We start from the raw sequence: 17,172 nt of genomic DNA, 5'->3' as shown, positions 1-17,172 counted from the left end.
AAGAATTTGCCTCATGGAACTGGAGAGATGGCTCAGCGGTTAAGAGCACTGACTGCTCTTCCAGAGGTTCTGAGTTCAATTCCTGGCAACCACATGGTGGCTCACAATCATTTATAATGTGATCTGATGCCCTCTTCTGGCCTGCAGGTGTACATGCAGGTAGAACACTGTATACATAATAATAAATAAATCTTTAAAAAAAAGAATCTGGTTCGTCTTGATAACAACAGAGAGTTACAGTCTTAGAAACAGCTGGATGCCTTCACCAACTGGTTCTCAGACAGAGATTTCATACACTATGTCACCAACTGCCTCCAGATCTCTCTTGCTTGAGAGAGAAGTCTCTAGAGAAGGTGACAGATACCCCATGTTGTGCTTTGTGTTGGGGGCAGAGTTTAAAAGTTTCTCCATCAAGCCTGGGCACAGCGGCGCACACCTTTAATCCCAGCACTCGGGAGGCAGAGGCAGGAGAGGATCTCTGTGAGTTCGAGGCCAGCCTGGTCTACAGAGTGAGTCCAGGACAGCCAAGTTTACACAGAGAGACCCTATCTTGAAATACAAACAAAGTTTCTGCATCATCTCTAAAAGCATCCTGGGCAAGCAAGGACAACAATATTTAAAGCAGTTACCTAATCAGAGCCTGGGGGGGGGCGGGGAACTCTCATTAGTAATTACCATGAAGGGTTCAGTCGGCTGTAAGACCCACAAGTCTTTTAAAAGCACAGTCAAAGACATCTGCAAACAGATTCCACAGTTTCCTTTTTGAGGCCCCCAGAGTGAGCGTGGCCTAGGGTAGAGGTAGGGAGCAGCACCTAAAACCAGGTGCCCTGACGACAATCCTGCCCCTAGTCTCTTGTCACTTTTGCCTTGGACTGCTATTTCCCTTCACCTGGTTCTCCTTCTCACTTAAAAAAAAAAATCATCATCACCACCACCATCATCATCACCTTCACCCTTTTGTGTTTATGGGGTTGCCTGCTTGTATATCTGTGCGCCCCCTGCATACCATTTCTCTGGAGGCTAAAATAGGGTGTTGGATTGCCTGGGTCTGAAGTTACAGGCGTCCGTAGCCACCATGTGGTGTTGAGGGTCAAACCCTGGAAAAGCAGAGCCACTGAACCATCACTCCAGACCCCTCTTTCTCACTTTCAGAGGTTAAAAAAGAAAAATCCCATTTCCCAAATCTTTGATTTCACGCCAAGTTACCTTTGGAAAGTTGATTGCATCTGTTTCTTCCACCCCATAGGCCTCGGGAATGTGGCAGAGCCCAGTTAGGAAGGCCAAGAGTGTTTCTCACATCTCCTCCTTTCCGGGTGAAATCAGAGGCTGCTTCTGCCTTTTGTGTGGAAGGTTCTGGTAGTTTGAGCTATGGTTTCAAAATTCAATCTCTATTCAAGAATATAGATTTTAAAAAAAGATTTAGTTTTAGTTATGTGTGTGTGTGTGGAGACTGAGGACAACTGCCCGAGGAGGCCAGAAGAGGGCGCCAGACCTCTCCTAGCGCTGGAGTTAAATACTTTTAACGTTCTTTTTTGGTGTTTTTGAGACAGAGTCTATGTGGCTCTGGCTGTCCTGGATCTCACTATGGTTACCAGGTTGACCTCCAACTCAGAGATCCACCTGTTTCTGCCTCCAAGTGCCAGGATTAAAGGTATGCACCACTGTGCCCGCCTATAATAACCATTGAGCCATCTCTCTGGCCCCCAGGGTATAGGTTAAAAAAAAAAATAGACGCAGATTCATATTTAGAAGCCTATGTGTACATGTAAAAGTCTCTCTAAGCTTGACTCATTTGGCATATATGAGCTTGTGGCCCATTTTCCTTTATACAGAAACAAACAAACAAACAAACAAACAAATGCAACCCAGCTTTGGTGCTAATGTATTAATATCATTTTTTCAAATTGTGTGTGTATGTGAGTGCGTGTGTGTGTGCGCGCGCGCGGGCCCGCATGAGTTAGGGCTCATTAAAATCCAAATAAAAGCTGTTACATTTTGAACTGAGCCTGAGCTGACAGGCTTACAGCCAGCCTTTGCGATGGCAACATTGCCCTTTCCGGGAGCACGGGGGTCAGGCAGTTGGGTAGTTCTCTAGAAAACTAGCGCTCCTATTGGCTAGCAAGTAAATTCCCCGGGATAGAAAGGATTATGAGCTTCAAAGAGGATTCCCCCGCCCTCCCTCAAAGGAGGGTCAAACACTGTGGTCTAATTCTGGGATAAAATAAGCCTCTAGGGCGGCGAACGTGCCTGTTTACATAGCAGTGTGGCCCTTCCCACAGCAGCAGCGTCCTGTTGGTTCCCCTACCCAGGGATGCGTAGGGAGTGGTCTTCTCTTGAGGCCAAGTGTGCAGTGGCTCCAGCTCCATCCATCAAATCGACTTGAACGAATCTTCTTCGGTTTCCGACACGGTGTCACAACACAAAACCTCCAGGAGCCGCTGCTCCTGGTGACGACTGGGCAGTCTCCGCCAGGTGCAGGAGTTTACCGTAGAGAACGCACTTTGCACGGACCGCAATCAGCACACTCTCCCAAGGCTTAGGCCCCAAAGGATTAAGGAAATAAAACTCATTTACATCCTGCCGCCATGCCTTTTGTTTCTTGTCTAGGGAACAAAAGACCCCCTTGATGCAACCCTACACTTTCCCGGGATCGGCTCCTCTAATGCTGAGTGGGAGCTGAAGGCGCTAAAACGTGGGACACACGTGTTAGCCCATCAAATTCAAAGGGATCTGGGGTCACTGCGGACCGGTTTCTATTAATAGGAGATAAAGCTCTCGCAGACATTAGAGGTAATGCCCTGACCGCCCTGTTCAGTTAACTCCTCTGGGGCCAGCAAGTTAAAAAAACAAAACAAAACATGTCTTGCCCAGGCAGAGGTGTGCCTTGAAAGGATCGTGTTCAAACACACACACACACACACACACACACACACACACACACACACACACACACACACACGGATTCACTACCTCTCCCCTCAACAGGTCAGACTTCACGCCCATGCCCTAGGAAGAGAAGGGGCAGCATATTGCCGTAGGATGCCAGTCAGCTCAGCTTTGCCACACATAAGGCGAGGGCCACAGCCACCAGCAGCACGGCGCTGAAAACGGTGGCGGCCAGGGCCTTGCTAGGGTCGCAGAGTCCAGCGCGCTCCTCCACGGATATGCCACCAGCGGAGGACGCACCGGCACTGGCACCGGACAGGAGTTCCGCGCCCGCTGCCTGCCGTGCCTGTACAGTCCAGCGGGGAACGTTGACTTTCATTTCCATGTCGTCGATCATCTCGGCCACCTGGAGGACTTCGCGCTCCAACTGGGGCAGATCGGCGACGTCGAAGTCTCCCTCGGCTTCGTGCCGCAGGCTGCGGGCGCTCAGGGCGCGCGCGGCTACCGCGGAGGAGCCGCCGGCCACCCCAGTGCGCACGAGCGGCCGGCGCGGCGCGTGCAGTGGGAAGGAAGCTCCCAGAGCCAGGGCTCGCTGCATGTCGGCCTCGAGCAGGTCCAGGCAGCCCGAAAAGGCCACCCAGAGCCGCTCAAACTCCGCGCGCTCCTCGGTAGCTAAGCTCCGGTCGCGCAGCGCGACGGTCAACCGGGCGCCGGTGGCCACGGCCAGCTCGCGCGCTTTCTGGCGGGTCTTCTGCAGCTCCTCGCGTAGGTCCTGCGTGTCCGCGGAGCCGCCCACAGTCAGCACCAGGTGATGGTAGCAAGCCGTGGTCTTATTGAGCGCGTCCAGCAGCGCCTTGCACTCCTCCCTGGCCATCGAGCTGCTCTCCGGCGGTGGCGCCCCACTCACAACCTTCAGCGTCGCAGATCGCCTCCAGCCCCGATGCCAGCCTTGGGCAGGGAGGATGGAACGCTCCTCATGTCCTTGCCGCTGCCCCTCTCTACGGCGCTCTCCAGCGACCCTCGACGGGGGCGCGGGGGTGGGGTGGGGTGGCCTCAGACGTCCAGGAGCGCAGAGATAGTCCGGTTAGCTGCCTCCCATCCGCTCCTCCATTTTCCCCAGACGTGGTCTGGGTCACGAGCACTGTCTTTGCACAACTTCTTTCTTCACGGCGGCTCCCTGAGAAGCGCAGTGTGCAGACCCCATCCTTGGTCGACCCCACGTCTCCAAGCTGAGCTGCGTGCCTTAGCGCCGGCCAAGGGCAGCAGGAGCCAGTTTCCTAGGACACGCCTCCCGCCACGGGTCTGGGCCCCGAGCTCCCCTCCCCTGGACCAGGGGTAGGCGGGGCCCAGCCAGGGGAGGTGAAGTGTGGCTTTCCCTCCTCTCCCTTCTGTGCATCCCATTATAATCCTGGAACTTTAGCGCCCTGAGAATCCAACTTTTCCCTATTTTGCAGACGAGGGAAACTGAGGCTCGGTAGAAAGAAGGCTTAGCTTGTCGGAGCTCATGCTAGTGAGAAGGGACAGGACTGAGGGGAGCACTAACTCCTAGACCCTGTAGACAACAGTAATGTGGCTTGGAGAACTGGGCACCTCCGGTCTGCGTCACCCGCAGCACAGGGCGAGCGGCGGAGTAGGGTAGCTACCTGGGTGGGGCTCTCCTCCACTGCGATCCAGCCCCATTTGAGGGACCCAGCTTGGACCCCACCCCTAATGTCAGATCTTCCTTAGGTCCCGCCTCTCTTATTCTGGGCACGCGCACTCCACAGCTCTGGGCGAGGCTAGCCTGAGTAGGAAGCGCGGAGGCGCCGGGGCCCCACCCTCGACTCAACTAGACTTAATGATTGCTCTGTTTATCTGTCAGTCTCGGTGAAGCTAATCTCTCATTGGACAGACTGGGGGCAAGGCTCCGCCCAACGGCGGAGTAAAGAGGTTGGCTCAAGAGTGGAGCCGCCGCACCCGGGCGGTGAGCTCTCAGGTCCCAGCCCAGGGTTCGGGAGGTGCTGTCGTAGCACAGAGGTGAAACCATGTAGCCTCTTAAGTAAGTGTCTTTGGCGGGTATCCCCCAGCGCCTCCCAACTCTGGGGGGCGCCGAGGTCGGGCGGGGCCCGGGAGCGGAAGGGGGAGGGGTTCCCTTGAGCTGATCCGGAGCCCCAGGCTTGGCTACTGGGCCCCCGAGGCCCGAACCGGTCGCGGGCTGAGCCTCCCAGTCCTGCGGTTCCTCTGCTGTCCGCAGCGCGGCGCGCACTAAGTCCACTGCGTCCAGAGGGAAGGCGAAGGCGGCGTGGAGAATGCGTCCTCTGTTCTCGGGGCTCCGCGGCAGGCCCGGGTCCCTGGAGTTGGGACATGGGGCAGTGGGCGGGGCCGTCGCTCCCAGGCCGTGTAGCTTGGGAGGTTTTCCGGTGGCCAGCCTGAATATTTGGGGAAGAGGTTGTGTGTACAAGTCCCTGTCTAGGCCGTGTGGCCGAAGGTGGAGAGGGTATCCCGGGCTGCTTTACACGTGGCGAGGTCCTCTCGTCCAGTAGATAGAGAATACTTCTAGAAAACTCTTGAAGTACACAGAGACGTTCATCACTGAGTCTGTTCAGTTAACTTGGTTGAAAACGGACTGCCCAGATGCGCGCGCGCGCCAGCTGGTGCCTCTCCAAGCCTCCCCTCCAGCTGCAGGGGACGACGTGGACACACTTCACGGCGGGTGGCAGTGGTAGCAAATGACACAACATCGTCAAGGAGTGAGGGACTCAGGGTTAAGAGGGCTGGTGAGACTGGACAAACATAGTGCCCAGTAGCTGGGGTTTTTGTTTAGTTCTGTGGAGAGAGAGAGAGAGAGAGAGAGACTCCAGTTTTCACTCAACAGAGTAGACTTCCCGTTGACCCCCCGGGGCACAACAGCGTGTATTAGCGTTTTGAGAGCCCCCCCCCAGTGCAGGCCATGTGGTGGTGTGGCAGCCAAGAGGGTCTGGAGCCCTGAACCCCACTACTTAACTGTCGGTCCTTAGGCCAGCTGAGCTGTCTGTCCGGCTTGCAACCTGAACTTAAATGTTGTGGGATATGGCCGGTTCCCTGGGGGAGACGGCGGTAGCCACACAGGGGTCGCCCATGGGTCTTGATAGGGGAATAGGTTTCAAGACCACATGGGTGGGAGGCGGGAGAACCCATCCCTTTGGGAAGCTGTAGGAGGGGGTGGGGGGGTGGGGGGGTGGGAGAAGACGATGAAGCTGCAAAAATGGACCAAGGCCAAACACCGATTCATTCAAGCTGGTTGGGGCCAGAGGGGAAGACAGAGAAATACAGCATAGACCTTGCTGTTGGAGAAGTCGCTTGGGTATGGTTCACCAGGGTAGGTGTGTGTGAGATCGGGGAGGCAGAGCTAGGGGAGGGAGCAGCTGTTGGGAAAGCCTCCAGAGTCGGTCTTGAAGTTGGGTGAAGCCTTGACATCTCACCTGAGATCATCTGGTAGCCAGCATTACTCTGAGAAGAGAGCGGCAGTAGTCTGCATAGGGCCTGGGGCCTGGGGTCAAGGTCATGGCTGGGCCTCCACGTGCCTACCAGACTGTGCCGTCCTCACACCAGGCCGCTGCAGAGGCTTTTTGTTATCGATCTGTCTGTGTGCCGGTCAATGCTTTTGTGCTCTTAGGACGCTCCTGGTTATTAGTTGCTTGGTGACGTTAGGCTGGTGTCCTGGTCACTTCCTCCTCTCCAAGGGACAGGACCAAAAGAGGGTAACAGAGCTGGAGAGGAGTCAGCTCAGAGGAATCCGGACTGGTGTGTCACGAGGTTGGCTGTCTCTTTGAGAGATACTGAGAAACATGAACTTAGGTTGTTCAGGCCCTCGGAGTGCCTGCTGCCTGCGTGCGCATCTGCCCGAGATCCTAGCAAGGAGATGGATGCTTTACCAGCTCCACCTGCAACTCAGGGAGCAGGTGATCGGGCGGCGTTCTGGGTAGGGATCGGACCCCTCCGAATCTAACTGCCTCCGTGACCTTTTCTCCCTATCCCTGCACATTCCAGTGTCACCCAGTTTGACCAGCTTTGAGCTTCTGGTTTCTTTTAGGCTCCTCCCTTTTTTTACCTGCAGGGCTGTTGCCTGGAATTAACCCTTCACCCACCTGGGAGAGACAGCTGTCCCTGTCCCTTCCTCCTAGCCTCACAGTGAGCCGAATGCTGCTTTAACGTGAGGGGTGGGGGGGATGGGGAAGGGCTGAATGCGTGTGTTAAGGCCGCTTTGCTTTAACGAGGGGCTTTGAGAAAAATATAGCCCTCGGATCTGTAACTATCAAAGGCCAGAAGGACTAGTGACAAGAAGGCAGAGTACACCCCCCCATACCTCAGTGTCGTATTAAAAATAGATACATTGAAAGTTTTCTCCCCTTTGAGTCACGTGTCACTGGAGGGCCTGGCTCTTCACTTGGAAAGTGTGCTTGGTTAGGGTCTTCAGTTACAAACCTCAAAGGGTTCCTGTAGCACTTGGCGGGATCTGCATCTCTGCGAGGTGCAGACTCCTTGAGCTGGATTCTGTGGAGCAGGGCTACACTCTCCCTCCCCCCATGCCCCCCTCACACCCTCCCCACCCCCCACCCCACCCCAGGCACCAGATGGTTCCTGACTACCCAGACTCATCCGGGTTGTCTGGGCAGTTTGAAGGCCACAAAACCACCACACCGCACCCGAGTGCAGTGCGTCCTTACTATCTCCCCAAATCTTCAGACTGACGTGAAGTGCCCCCCCCTCCCCCTCCCCGGTCGCATGGCTAGCTTCTTCTCGGGGTAGCTAGCCTCAGGGAGCTCACGTTCAGGGGTGTTTGGCATTTCCGACTAACACTGCTGGTGCTTTGCCAGCGTGGTGTGGCCTTCCCCAAGCTTGATCTCGCCATAACGTACATCCTGTTTCTCAAGTGGCTCTTATCCCATAGCATCTTCTGCTGTGTGCACTCCGCCCCAGGAACCAACTATCAGAAACCGGAAAGAGTGCTATGACTCCTTGTGACTCTGTCCCTGCAGAATTGCATTCTCTGCTTCTGTTGGGGGATTATAAAAGGATTAATCAATGAATCAAATAACCTGAACTGTCGCCAAGGGCTCCCTGGGTGCCCAAGGAGGGATTTTTTTTTTTTTACCCATTTCTTTTTCTTTCTTTCTTTCTTTTTTTTTTTCTTTCTGTTTTCTCTTTTTGTATTTTTCAAGATAGGGTCTCTCTGTGTTAGCCTTGGCTGTCTTGGACTCTGTAGACCGGGCTGGCCTCATACTCACAGCGATCCCCCTGCCTCTGCCTCCTGAATGCTGGGATTAAAGGCGTGGGCCACCACGCCCGGTGCTTCACCCATTTCTTATTTTAGGCTCTTCTTCTTCTCCTTCTCCTTCTTCTTCTTAGTGTTTTGAGACAGGGTTTCTCTTTCTATCCTTGGCTGTCCTGGAGTCACTTTGTAGACCAGGCTGGCCTCGAACTCACAGCGATATGCCTGCCTCTGCCTCCCAAGTGCTGGGATTAAAGGCGTGCGCCACCACGCCCAGCATTTTAGGCTCTTCTTAAAAGTCCCCTTAGCTCCTCCCCAGTGGGGCCAATAGTCAAGTCAGCTCTTGCTGGGCCCAGGGGGTCAGTGTGGAGCCTTGAGGCTGTCAGTCAGGCAGACTTTTCCATCTGGACGATGGAGTTTGGTCTTGTCCATTTGTGGCTCGTGAAATAACCCTTTCCAGGTGTTATTCTCTGCCTCACTAAAAACATTTTAAACATTAGTTTGAGTGTGTGTGTGTGTGTGTGAGTATGTGTGTCTGTGTGTGAGTACATGTGTGTGTGTGCATGTGTATGTGTGTGTGGTATGTGTGTGTGTATGTGTGTGTGTGTCTGTGTGTGTGATGTGTGTGAGTGTGTGTGTGTCTGTGTGTGCATGTGTCTGTGTGTGTCTGTGTGTGTGGTGTGTGTATGTATGTGTGTGTGAGTGTGTGTGTGTCTGTGTGTGTGCATGTGGATGTGTGTGTGAGTGTGTGTGTGCATGTGTATGCGTGTGTGGTATGTGTGTGAGTGTGTGTGTGTCTGTGTGTGCATGTGGATGTGTGTGTGGTGTGTGTGTGAGTGTGTGTGTGTCTGTGTGTGCATGTGTCTGTGTGTGTGTGTGTGAGTCTGTGTGTGTTGTACGAATCAGAGGACCGGAGCTGGAGAGTTGGCTCTGTGGTTAAGAGCACTGGGCAGCTCTTTGGTTTGATTTTTTTTTTTTTTGAGACAGGGTTTCTCTGTGTAGCCTTGGCTGTCCTGGACTCGCTTTGTAGACCAGGCTGGCCTCGAACTCACAGCGATCCACCTGCCTCTGCCTCCCAAGTGCTGAGATTAAAGGTGTGCGCCACCACGCCCGGCCCCACTGGGCAGCTCTTACAGAGGACTCAGGTTCAATCCCCAGCACCCACATGGCTGCTCAGCACTATCTGTGAGTCCAGTTCCAGGGGGATCTGATGCCCTCGTCTGGCCTCCACATGTCCAGGCGTGCAAATGGGTTCACAGACCTACATGTAGGCAAAACACCTGTGCACATAAAATAAATAATAAAAAATAACAACTTAAAAAAGAAATCAGAGGAAAGCTTGCAGGCGTCCGTTCTCTCCTTCCGCGCGGGCTCTGCGGATTGAACTCAGGCCCTCAGGGTTGGCAGCAAGCCCCCTCATCCCCTGAGCCACTATCTCACTGGCCACATTAATTTGAATTTTAAAATAATGATTATATATTGAAAGTATATTTTGGATAGGTTACAATATCTAAAATGTTAAAAAAAACCACACACACACAATTTTAGCTGCTTTCTTTTTTAAGTGCGCCTACTAGACATTTGTATTATGTATGTGTCGGGCATGGCGGTGCACACTCAGAGTCCCCGATGCTTGGAGAGTTGACTGACAAAGACCACGTGAGCCCAGGGCTCGGAGACCATATGGGTGCCATAAAACTAAAAATACAGCCAACTGGCTAGGTGGTGTAGTCAGTAAACATACTGCTGTCAAGGCTGAGGGCCTGAATTCCACCCCCACGACCTGCCCACGTGTTGGAAGGAGAGAACCGGGCAAAGGTGAGTTGCCCTCTGACCCCTGCATCCACACTGCAGCACATGTCGTGCGCACCCAGCCCCATGTGCAAACCAAAACGTAGAAAATGTGATCATTCAACACAAAACAAATACAGCAAAAATCCCTCCATTTGAAAAAAAAACACAAAAAAGTAATGATGCAAAACAAAATACAACTCGAAAAGCAAATGCAGTAGGCATTTCTATTTGACCGTATGGTCTGTGTCTGTAATTCTATTTTTCGCCCACCTCTTTTTGAGCAGCCCTGGTCTAGACCCTTGAAACCCGAGTAGGGTATGGAAATAGGATAGACAGACAGACAGACAGACAGACAGACAGACAGACAGACACACACACACACACACACACACACACACACACATACACACACAGGGACTTGGACTATGTCAAAGGCAGCTTTCCCAACTGCTTTGAAAGACAGAGTTAATGCTGGGACAATTGCCTTACCATATGGAAAAGTGAAATTAACTGCCGGCTTAGAGCATATACAGAAATAAAATCCAGATGGGTTGGAGACAGGAATGTGAGGAAGTGTAGGGTTTTTTTTTTAAGTTAAGTTGGTGGAGTTGGAGGGGACCCGGTTGCAGGTGGCATTTGCCCTGTAACAAAGTCAGAGCGGGACAGCGCCCAGCAGCCCCCTTGTTTCATTGTTCCCTGGGTGTCTGTCTGCCTCACCTGGCGTAGCTGTGTGACTGCCTGCCTGTGTTCCTGCCTGCCTGTGTTCCTGCCTGCCTGTGTTCCTGCCTGCCTGTGTTCCTGCCTGCCTGTGTTCCTGCCTGCCTGTGTTCCTGCCTGCCTGTGTTCCTGCCTGCCTGTGTTCCTGCCTGCCTGTGTTCCTGCCTGCCTGTGTTCCTGCCTGCCTGTGTTCCTGCCTGTGTTCCTGCCTGCCTGTGTTCCTGCCTGCCTGTGTTCCTGCCTGCCTGTGTTCCTGCCTGCCTGTGTTCCTGCCTGCCTGTGTTCCTGCCTGCCTGTGTGACTGCCTGCCTGTGTTCCTGCCTGCCTGTGTTCCTGCCTGCCTGTGTTCCTGCCTGCCTGTGTTCCTGCCTGCCTGTGTGACTGCCTGCCTGTGTTCCTGCCTGCCTGTGTTCCTGCCTGCCTGTGTTCCTGCCTGCCTGTGTTCCTGCCTGCCTGTGTTCCTGCCTGCCTGTGTTCCTGCCTGCCTGTGTTCCTGCCTGCCTGTGTTCCTGCCTGCCTGTGTTCCTGCCTGCCTGTGTTCCTGCCTGCCTGTGTTCCTGCCTGCCTGTGTTCCTGCCTGTGTTCCTGCCTGCCTGTGTTCCTGCCTGCCTGTGTTCCTGCCTGCCTGTGTTCCTGCCTGTGTTCCTGCCTGCCTGTGTTCCTGCCTGCCTGTGTGACTGCCTGCCTGTGTTCCTGCCTGCCTGTGTTCCTGCCTGCCTGTGTTCCTGCCTGCCTGTGTGACTGCCTGCCTGTGTTCCTGCCTGCCTGTGTTCCTGCCTGCCTGTGTTCCTGCCTGCCTGTGTGACTGCCTGCCTGTGTTCCTGCCTGCCTGTGTTCCTGCCTGCCTGTGTTCCTGCCTGCCTGTGTGACTGCCTGCCTGTGTTCCTGCCTGCCTGTGTGACTGCCTGCCTGTGTTCCTGCCTGCCTGTGTTCCTGCCTGCCTGTGTTCCTGCCTGCCTGTGTGACTGCCTGCCTTTGTTCCTGCCTGCCTGTGTTCCTGCCTGCCTGTGTTCCTGCCTGCCTGTGTGACTGCCTGCCTGTGTTCCTGCCTGCCTGTGTTCCTGCCTGTGTGTTCCTGCCTGCCTGTGTTCCTGCCTGCCTGTGTTCCTGCCTGCCTGTGTTCCTGCCTGCCTGTGTTCCTGCCTGCCTGTGTTCCTGCCTGCCTGTGTTCCTGCCTGCCTGTGTTCCTTAGATCACATGGGCGCCCCCTCTCTCTTCTCCATGGTTTCCTTCCTTCCTTTTTCCAAGACAGGGTTTCTCTGTGTAGCCTTGGCTGTCCTCGACTCACTTTTGTAGACCAGGCTGGCCTTGAACTCACAGAGATGCACCTGCCTCTGCTGGGATTAAGGGATTAAAGACGTGCAACACCACTGCCCAGCTCGGTGTTCTTTTCTTTTCTTTTCTTTCTTGTTTTGTTTTGTTTGTTTTTCAAGGGTTTCTCTGTGTAGATTTGGCTGTCCTGGACTCACTTTGTAGACCAGGCTGGCCTCGAACTCACAGCGATCCGCCTGCCTCTGCCTCCTGAGTGCTGGGATTAAAGGCGTGCGCCACCACGCCCGGCCCAGTGTTCTTTTCTTGCGTGGGCTGTTTCCCAGCATGCTGTCCTTGGGGCATCTTGAGAATCAAGGTGAAATAAGCAAGCCTTATGCTTAGACATCATGGCCAGTTATGGCAGGCCACGGGGCTGGCTCAGGATGGAAAACCATGGAGAAAACTGGGCGTAGCGTTGCAGACCTACTTACTGCAGTCCCAGAGCTGGGGAGACTGAGGCAGGAGGATCCTGATTTTGAGGTCAGGTTGAACTGTATACATAGTGAGACTCTGCTGTAAAAGTCAACAAAACCCAAGGAGTTGGGCATTTAGGAGTTGGAAGGATGCTTGCCTAGCAAGCACAGACCTTGGGCTCAGTCCTTAAAGCTGTGTGTGTGTGTGTGTGTGTGTGTGTGTGTGTGTGTAATGTATGTATGCACACGTGGGTTTGTGCGAAAAAAGACAAAAAAAGCACAACCAGCAACGCTGGGTGTGGTGGCAAAAGCCTTTAATCCCAACACTTGGGAGACAGAAGCAGGTGGATGGATCTCTTTGAGTCTGAGGTCAGCCTGGTCTACAAAACGAGCTCCGGGTTGGCTTGTGCACAGTGAGGCCCTGCCCCTGTTCACAGCTTTTCCCTCCCTCGTTCCAGGAAGCTCTCTTGGACGCCCCCTGAAGTCCATATGGCTCTGTATGATGAAGATCTCCTGAAAAACCCTTTCTACCTGGCCCTTCAGAAGTGGCGCCCGGACTTGTGCAGCAAGGTGGCCCAGACCCATGGCGTTGTAAGTCTCTGCCCCACCCTGCTCCTCCTCCCCTCCCCCTCCCTTCCCCTTCTCCCCTCCCCCTCCCCCTCCTCCCCCTCCCCCTCCCTTCCCCTTCTCCCCTCCCCCTCCCCCTCCTCCCCCTCCCCCTTCATCCCCTCCCCCTCTTCCCCTCCCCCTCCCCCTTCTCTCCCCCTCCGTCCCCCCTCCGGTCCTAAGGCTTGCCCTCAAGTGTGAGCACTGATGTTTAGAGGAAGTCAGTTACAAAGCTACCTTGTGCACTCCCCCCCCTCGTGGGTGATGCCATGCGGGATGTGTGCATGAGCACTGAGGGCCCACCTGAAGCTCCTGCCTGGCTGACGCCTCTAGAAACTGAAGCCTGGTGTCTTAGCGAGGGTTCTCTGTTGCTTTGACGAAACGCCGTGACCAGAAAGCACGTTGGGGAGGAAAGGGTTTACGTGGCTCACACTTCCACATCACTGTTCATAGCCGAAGGAAGTCAGGACAGGAACTCAAGCAGGACAGGATCCTGGAGGCAGGAGCTGATGCACAGGCCATGGAGGGAGCTGCTGGCTGGCTTGCTCCCCGTGGCTTGCTCAGCCTGCTTTCTTAGAGAACCCAGGACCTCCAGTGCATGGCTGGCACCGCCCACAGTGGACTGACTGCCCGTCCCCCCCCCCCCCATCAATCACTAATTCAGACAGTGCCCCCACTGCTGGGTCTTACAGTGGCATTTTCTCAATTGAGGTTCCCTCCTTCCAGATGATTCTTTCAAGCTGACATAAGACTAGGCAGCACGGGGGCCTGGAGAGATGGCTCAGAGGTTAAGCGCACTGATTGCTCTTCCAAGGGTCATGAGTTCAATTCCCAGCAACCACATGGTGACTCATAACCGTCTATAATGTGATCTGATGCCCTCTTCTGGTGTGAAGGTGTACATGCGGGCAGAACACTTGTATATGTAATAGTAATTAATAAATCTTAAAAAAAAAAAAAAAGACTAGGCAGCACAGCTGGGTTGTCATCCTGTCGCCAGAGTCTCACCCCTTGTCTGTGATGGGCCTTACCTGTCTCCTGGCACTCGGCTCGCTCTCTTATTTCCTTGTTGGCCGGGAAGGGGGGGTGCTCCCACAAGGCAGGTATCATGGTCCTCCCCAGGTGCTCAGTGGTCCTTAACTGCTCAGCTGGATGCTCTTCCGTGGAATTCACGTGTACTGGCGTGGTTAGCTTTCAACGGCAACTTGCAGGGCTTCCTGTTCATTGGTTAAGTCCTTACTGCTTTCTGCCCTCAGCACCAACTTAATAATTGATTAAAAATACCTCATCTTGCCGGGCGTGGTGGCGCCGCCTTTAAATCCCGGCACTGGGGAGCCAGAGGCAAGCAGATCGCTGTGAGTTCGAGGCCAGCCTGGTCTACAAAGTGAGTCCAGGACAGCCAGGCCTACACAGAGAAACCCTGTCTTGAAAAACAGAAAACAAAAACAAAAACAAAAACAAAAACAAAAAAAGTCATCTTGTCACGATCTACAATCACCTGAGGAATAAGTCTCAATTGAGGAATTACCTAGACCAGGCTGGCCTGTGGCAGTTTCCAGGGGCAGGGGGAGGGGGTTGTTTGATTGCTCATCGATTCAGGAAGCACAGCCCTGTCTTCAATACGGTTTCATGAGCCCTGAGCTGTGGAAGAGGGATTTCTCGGTGTCGGTGTCCCAGATCTTCCCAGTGTTTGGGTTGGGAGCTTTTGTTACTTTTTCTTGACATCGTGGCAAAATGCTTAACAAGTAAACCACCTGGTGGGGGAAGAGTTAATTTTTGACTAGTAGTTCTAGAGGTTTCTGTCCTTATCCTGACTGTTGACGCTGGGTCTGTGCTGAGGCAGACATCGTAGTGGTGGGAGTGTGTGGTACCCAAGCGTGCTTTGGCCAGTCAGGCCCCCCACCTTCTAAGCGTCCAGGCCCTCCTCCTCCAAGGGACCACCAGCTGGTTACCTGGCCTCTAATACGTGGGCGGGGCGGGGTGGGGAGATTTCCTTCTTCACATTAGTGGTTGACCTGGCTAGCATCTCTGTCTGTCCTGAAGGGAAGTCCAGGCAGGAAGCAGAGACCGCGAAGGAGTGCTGCTTTCTGGCCTCTGTGTGGCTTGATTAGTTGCTTTCTTATACAGCCCGTCCCCCACCCCCCCACCTGCTCAGGGTGGCCCCGCCCACAGTGGGCTGGGCCCTCCCATGTCAATCATTGATAAGGAAAGTGCCTCACAGGCCATTCTGATGGAAGCCTGTTTCACTTGAGGTTCCCTCTTTTCAGATAACATCAAATTGACAAAAACCCAACCAGGACAATGGGCTTCCTCTCCCTTTCCTTTTCTTTTTTTTTTTTTTTTTTTGCCCCCCCCCCCAAGTGTCAAGGAGGAAAATCAGGATTTTTGTACATACTAGGCAAATGTTCTACCACTGAGCCACTGTACCCCACCCCCACCCCCGCCCCTCACTGGGGGATTCTAGGCAGGTGCTCTACCACTGAACAACCCCGGTATCTTGTGCGAATGAGAAAGGCACATATATCTGCATGCAGAGGTCATAGGACAGCCTCAGGTGTCGTTTCTCAGACATTATATACTTTTTTTTTTTTTCAGTACAAGGTCTCTCATTGGGTTAGTATACACCTACGCAGCTGGCCTGGCTAGCCTGCCACCCCAGGGCTCTCTGCCTCCCGAGTGCTGGGACTAAAGGCGTGCGCCACTACACCCTGCTGTCGTTTGTTTGTTTGTTTGTTTGTTTTTAATTTTCATTTTAAGTCGAATGTGTCAGCACGTTGGTGTTGTGCTTGGCTCGGCTTGGGAAGTCGCTGTTTCTCTCTCACCTCACGCAGCCCTTTCACTTCTCCTCCTGTGGTGAGTGCTCAGGTCAGGCCTCCCGGGCTTCGAACCCAAGGAGAAGTTTGGTTAGCTCAGATCAACCTCTGGTTGTGGGTGCCTTTTCCAGAAAAAAAAAAAAAAACCCAGAAGTAGCCAGCGCCTCATTTCTGCCCGTGGGAGCCTGCTTTTCTTGAAGCTGGCTCTCCGTTTTATAGTTAACTTTTTTTTTTTCATTATGTTTTGACCAGAGATTTTTTTTTTTAATTTTGATTTTGGAAGCCATAGAATTCAGTATGTATGCATGCATGTGTGTATGTACGTATGTATAAACTAGGAGCAGAGTATGACAAAACAGGCCAGTAACCCAAACATGTGATAGGTAGGCTGAGGCTAACCAGTGAGTCTGCGACTTGTCTCATAAAGCCCAGTAAATAAGTAAAGAAACAAATAAGGGGCTGGAGAGAGGGCTCGGTGGTGAGGACCCAGACTCAACATTGAGATCTTAGATGTGTACCAGCATGTCCAGCCCCATCTTTTGAAATAGGACTCCACTCCACCTCTTCCCGATAGCCACATTGCAGTGGTCAACCATGAACGAACGACTCTCCCAGCATGCTCAGCGTGGGGCCGGAGCTGGGTGGCCCGCTGTGGTTCACGGCGTGGGCAAGTGGGCCCCAGCTGTCCACTGTGCTATGCGACCCACGTGCCTGTTAGTAAGTGAAGCCATAGAATATCCCAGTTGCTTCTAGAAGGTTCCCCATCCTTCCTGTCACTTCTGACGGAGGAACATGGTATCAGACATTAGGGCTTCGTTTCTGACCTGGGAGCTGGCCACAGGGGTCAGGAATTAGCCCGCCTAGAATCGTCTCTGGAGACCAGAGCCCTCTATCGGGATAGCAGTAGCTTTTTTTGTTGCTGTGACAAAGGCACCTCTGACAGAAGTGATCTGAGGTGCAAAGGTTTGTTTGGGCTCACAGTTTCACACTGTGCAAAAGGCATGGTACTGGTCAGGATGGCTGGAGTGTTTGGCAGAGACATCTCCATATCACATGTCACGGAGGCCCAGGAAGCAGAGGGCGGGGCCAGAGCTGGGTGGAAACAGCGACGACCTTCCCAGGCCCCTCCTGCGAGGCCTTCCTTCTGCTGGCCCGGCTCCACCTCCAAAAGGCTCCACAGGCTTCTAGAAAACAGTGCAAGCCCAAGACAAAGTATTTAAGATGTGAGCTGTGGGAGAGATTTCAGCTTCAAACCATAACCATGGGACTTCTAAGAAAGATACAAACTCACCACTTTAAAAGTTGTCTCGGGCCGGGGGCAGGGTGGTGGCGCACGCCTTTAATCCCAGCACTCGGGAGGCAGAGGCAGGTGGATCGCTGTGAGTTCAAGGCCGGCCTGCTC

General features: G+C 53.6%; 2 protein-coding genes across 3 annotated transcripts in view; one reads left to right on the top strand and one right to left on the bottom strand.

Annotated features, from left to right (window-relative positions):
- Window positions 1-211: 211 nt before the first annotated feature.
- RGS9BP (regulator of G protein signaling 9 binding protein) lies at window positions 212-4,158 on the bottom strand. The gene has a single exon (XM_084770944.1). It carries the CDS (start codon window positions 3,758-3,760, stop codon window positions 3,047-3,049), a length of 714 nt encoding a protein of 237 aa, XP_084627070.1. The 5' UTR covers window positions 3,761-4,158; the 3' UTR covers window positions 212-3,046.
- A 623-nt stretch (window positions 4,159-4,781) lies between these two features.
- ANKRD27 (ankyrin repeat domain 27) overlaps window positions 4,782-17,172 on the top strand; it is a 59,534-nt gene continuing 47,143 nt past the window's right edge. For both annotated transcript variants that reach the window (XM_084770809.1, XM_084770810.1), the window contains exons 1-2: window positions 4,782-4,924; window positions 12,810-12,942. In XM_084770809.1, coding sequence (XP_084626935.1) covers window positions 12,841-12,942 — 102 coding nt within the window. In that variant the 5' untranslated portion in view covers window positions 4,782-4,924; window positions 12,810-12,840. The remainder of the gene's footprint in view (window positions 4,925-12,809; window positions 12,943-17,172) is intronic.

This window comes from Acomys minous (assembly GCF_964271855.1).
Source record: "Acomys minous genome assembly, chromosome: 20".
Lineage (NCBI taxonomy): Eukaryota > Metazoa > Chordata > Mammalia > Rodentia > Muridae > Acomys > Acomys minous.
This window is presented reverse-complemented; position numbering and strand designations above follow the sequence as displayed.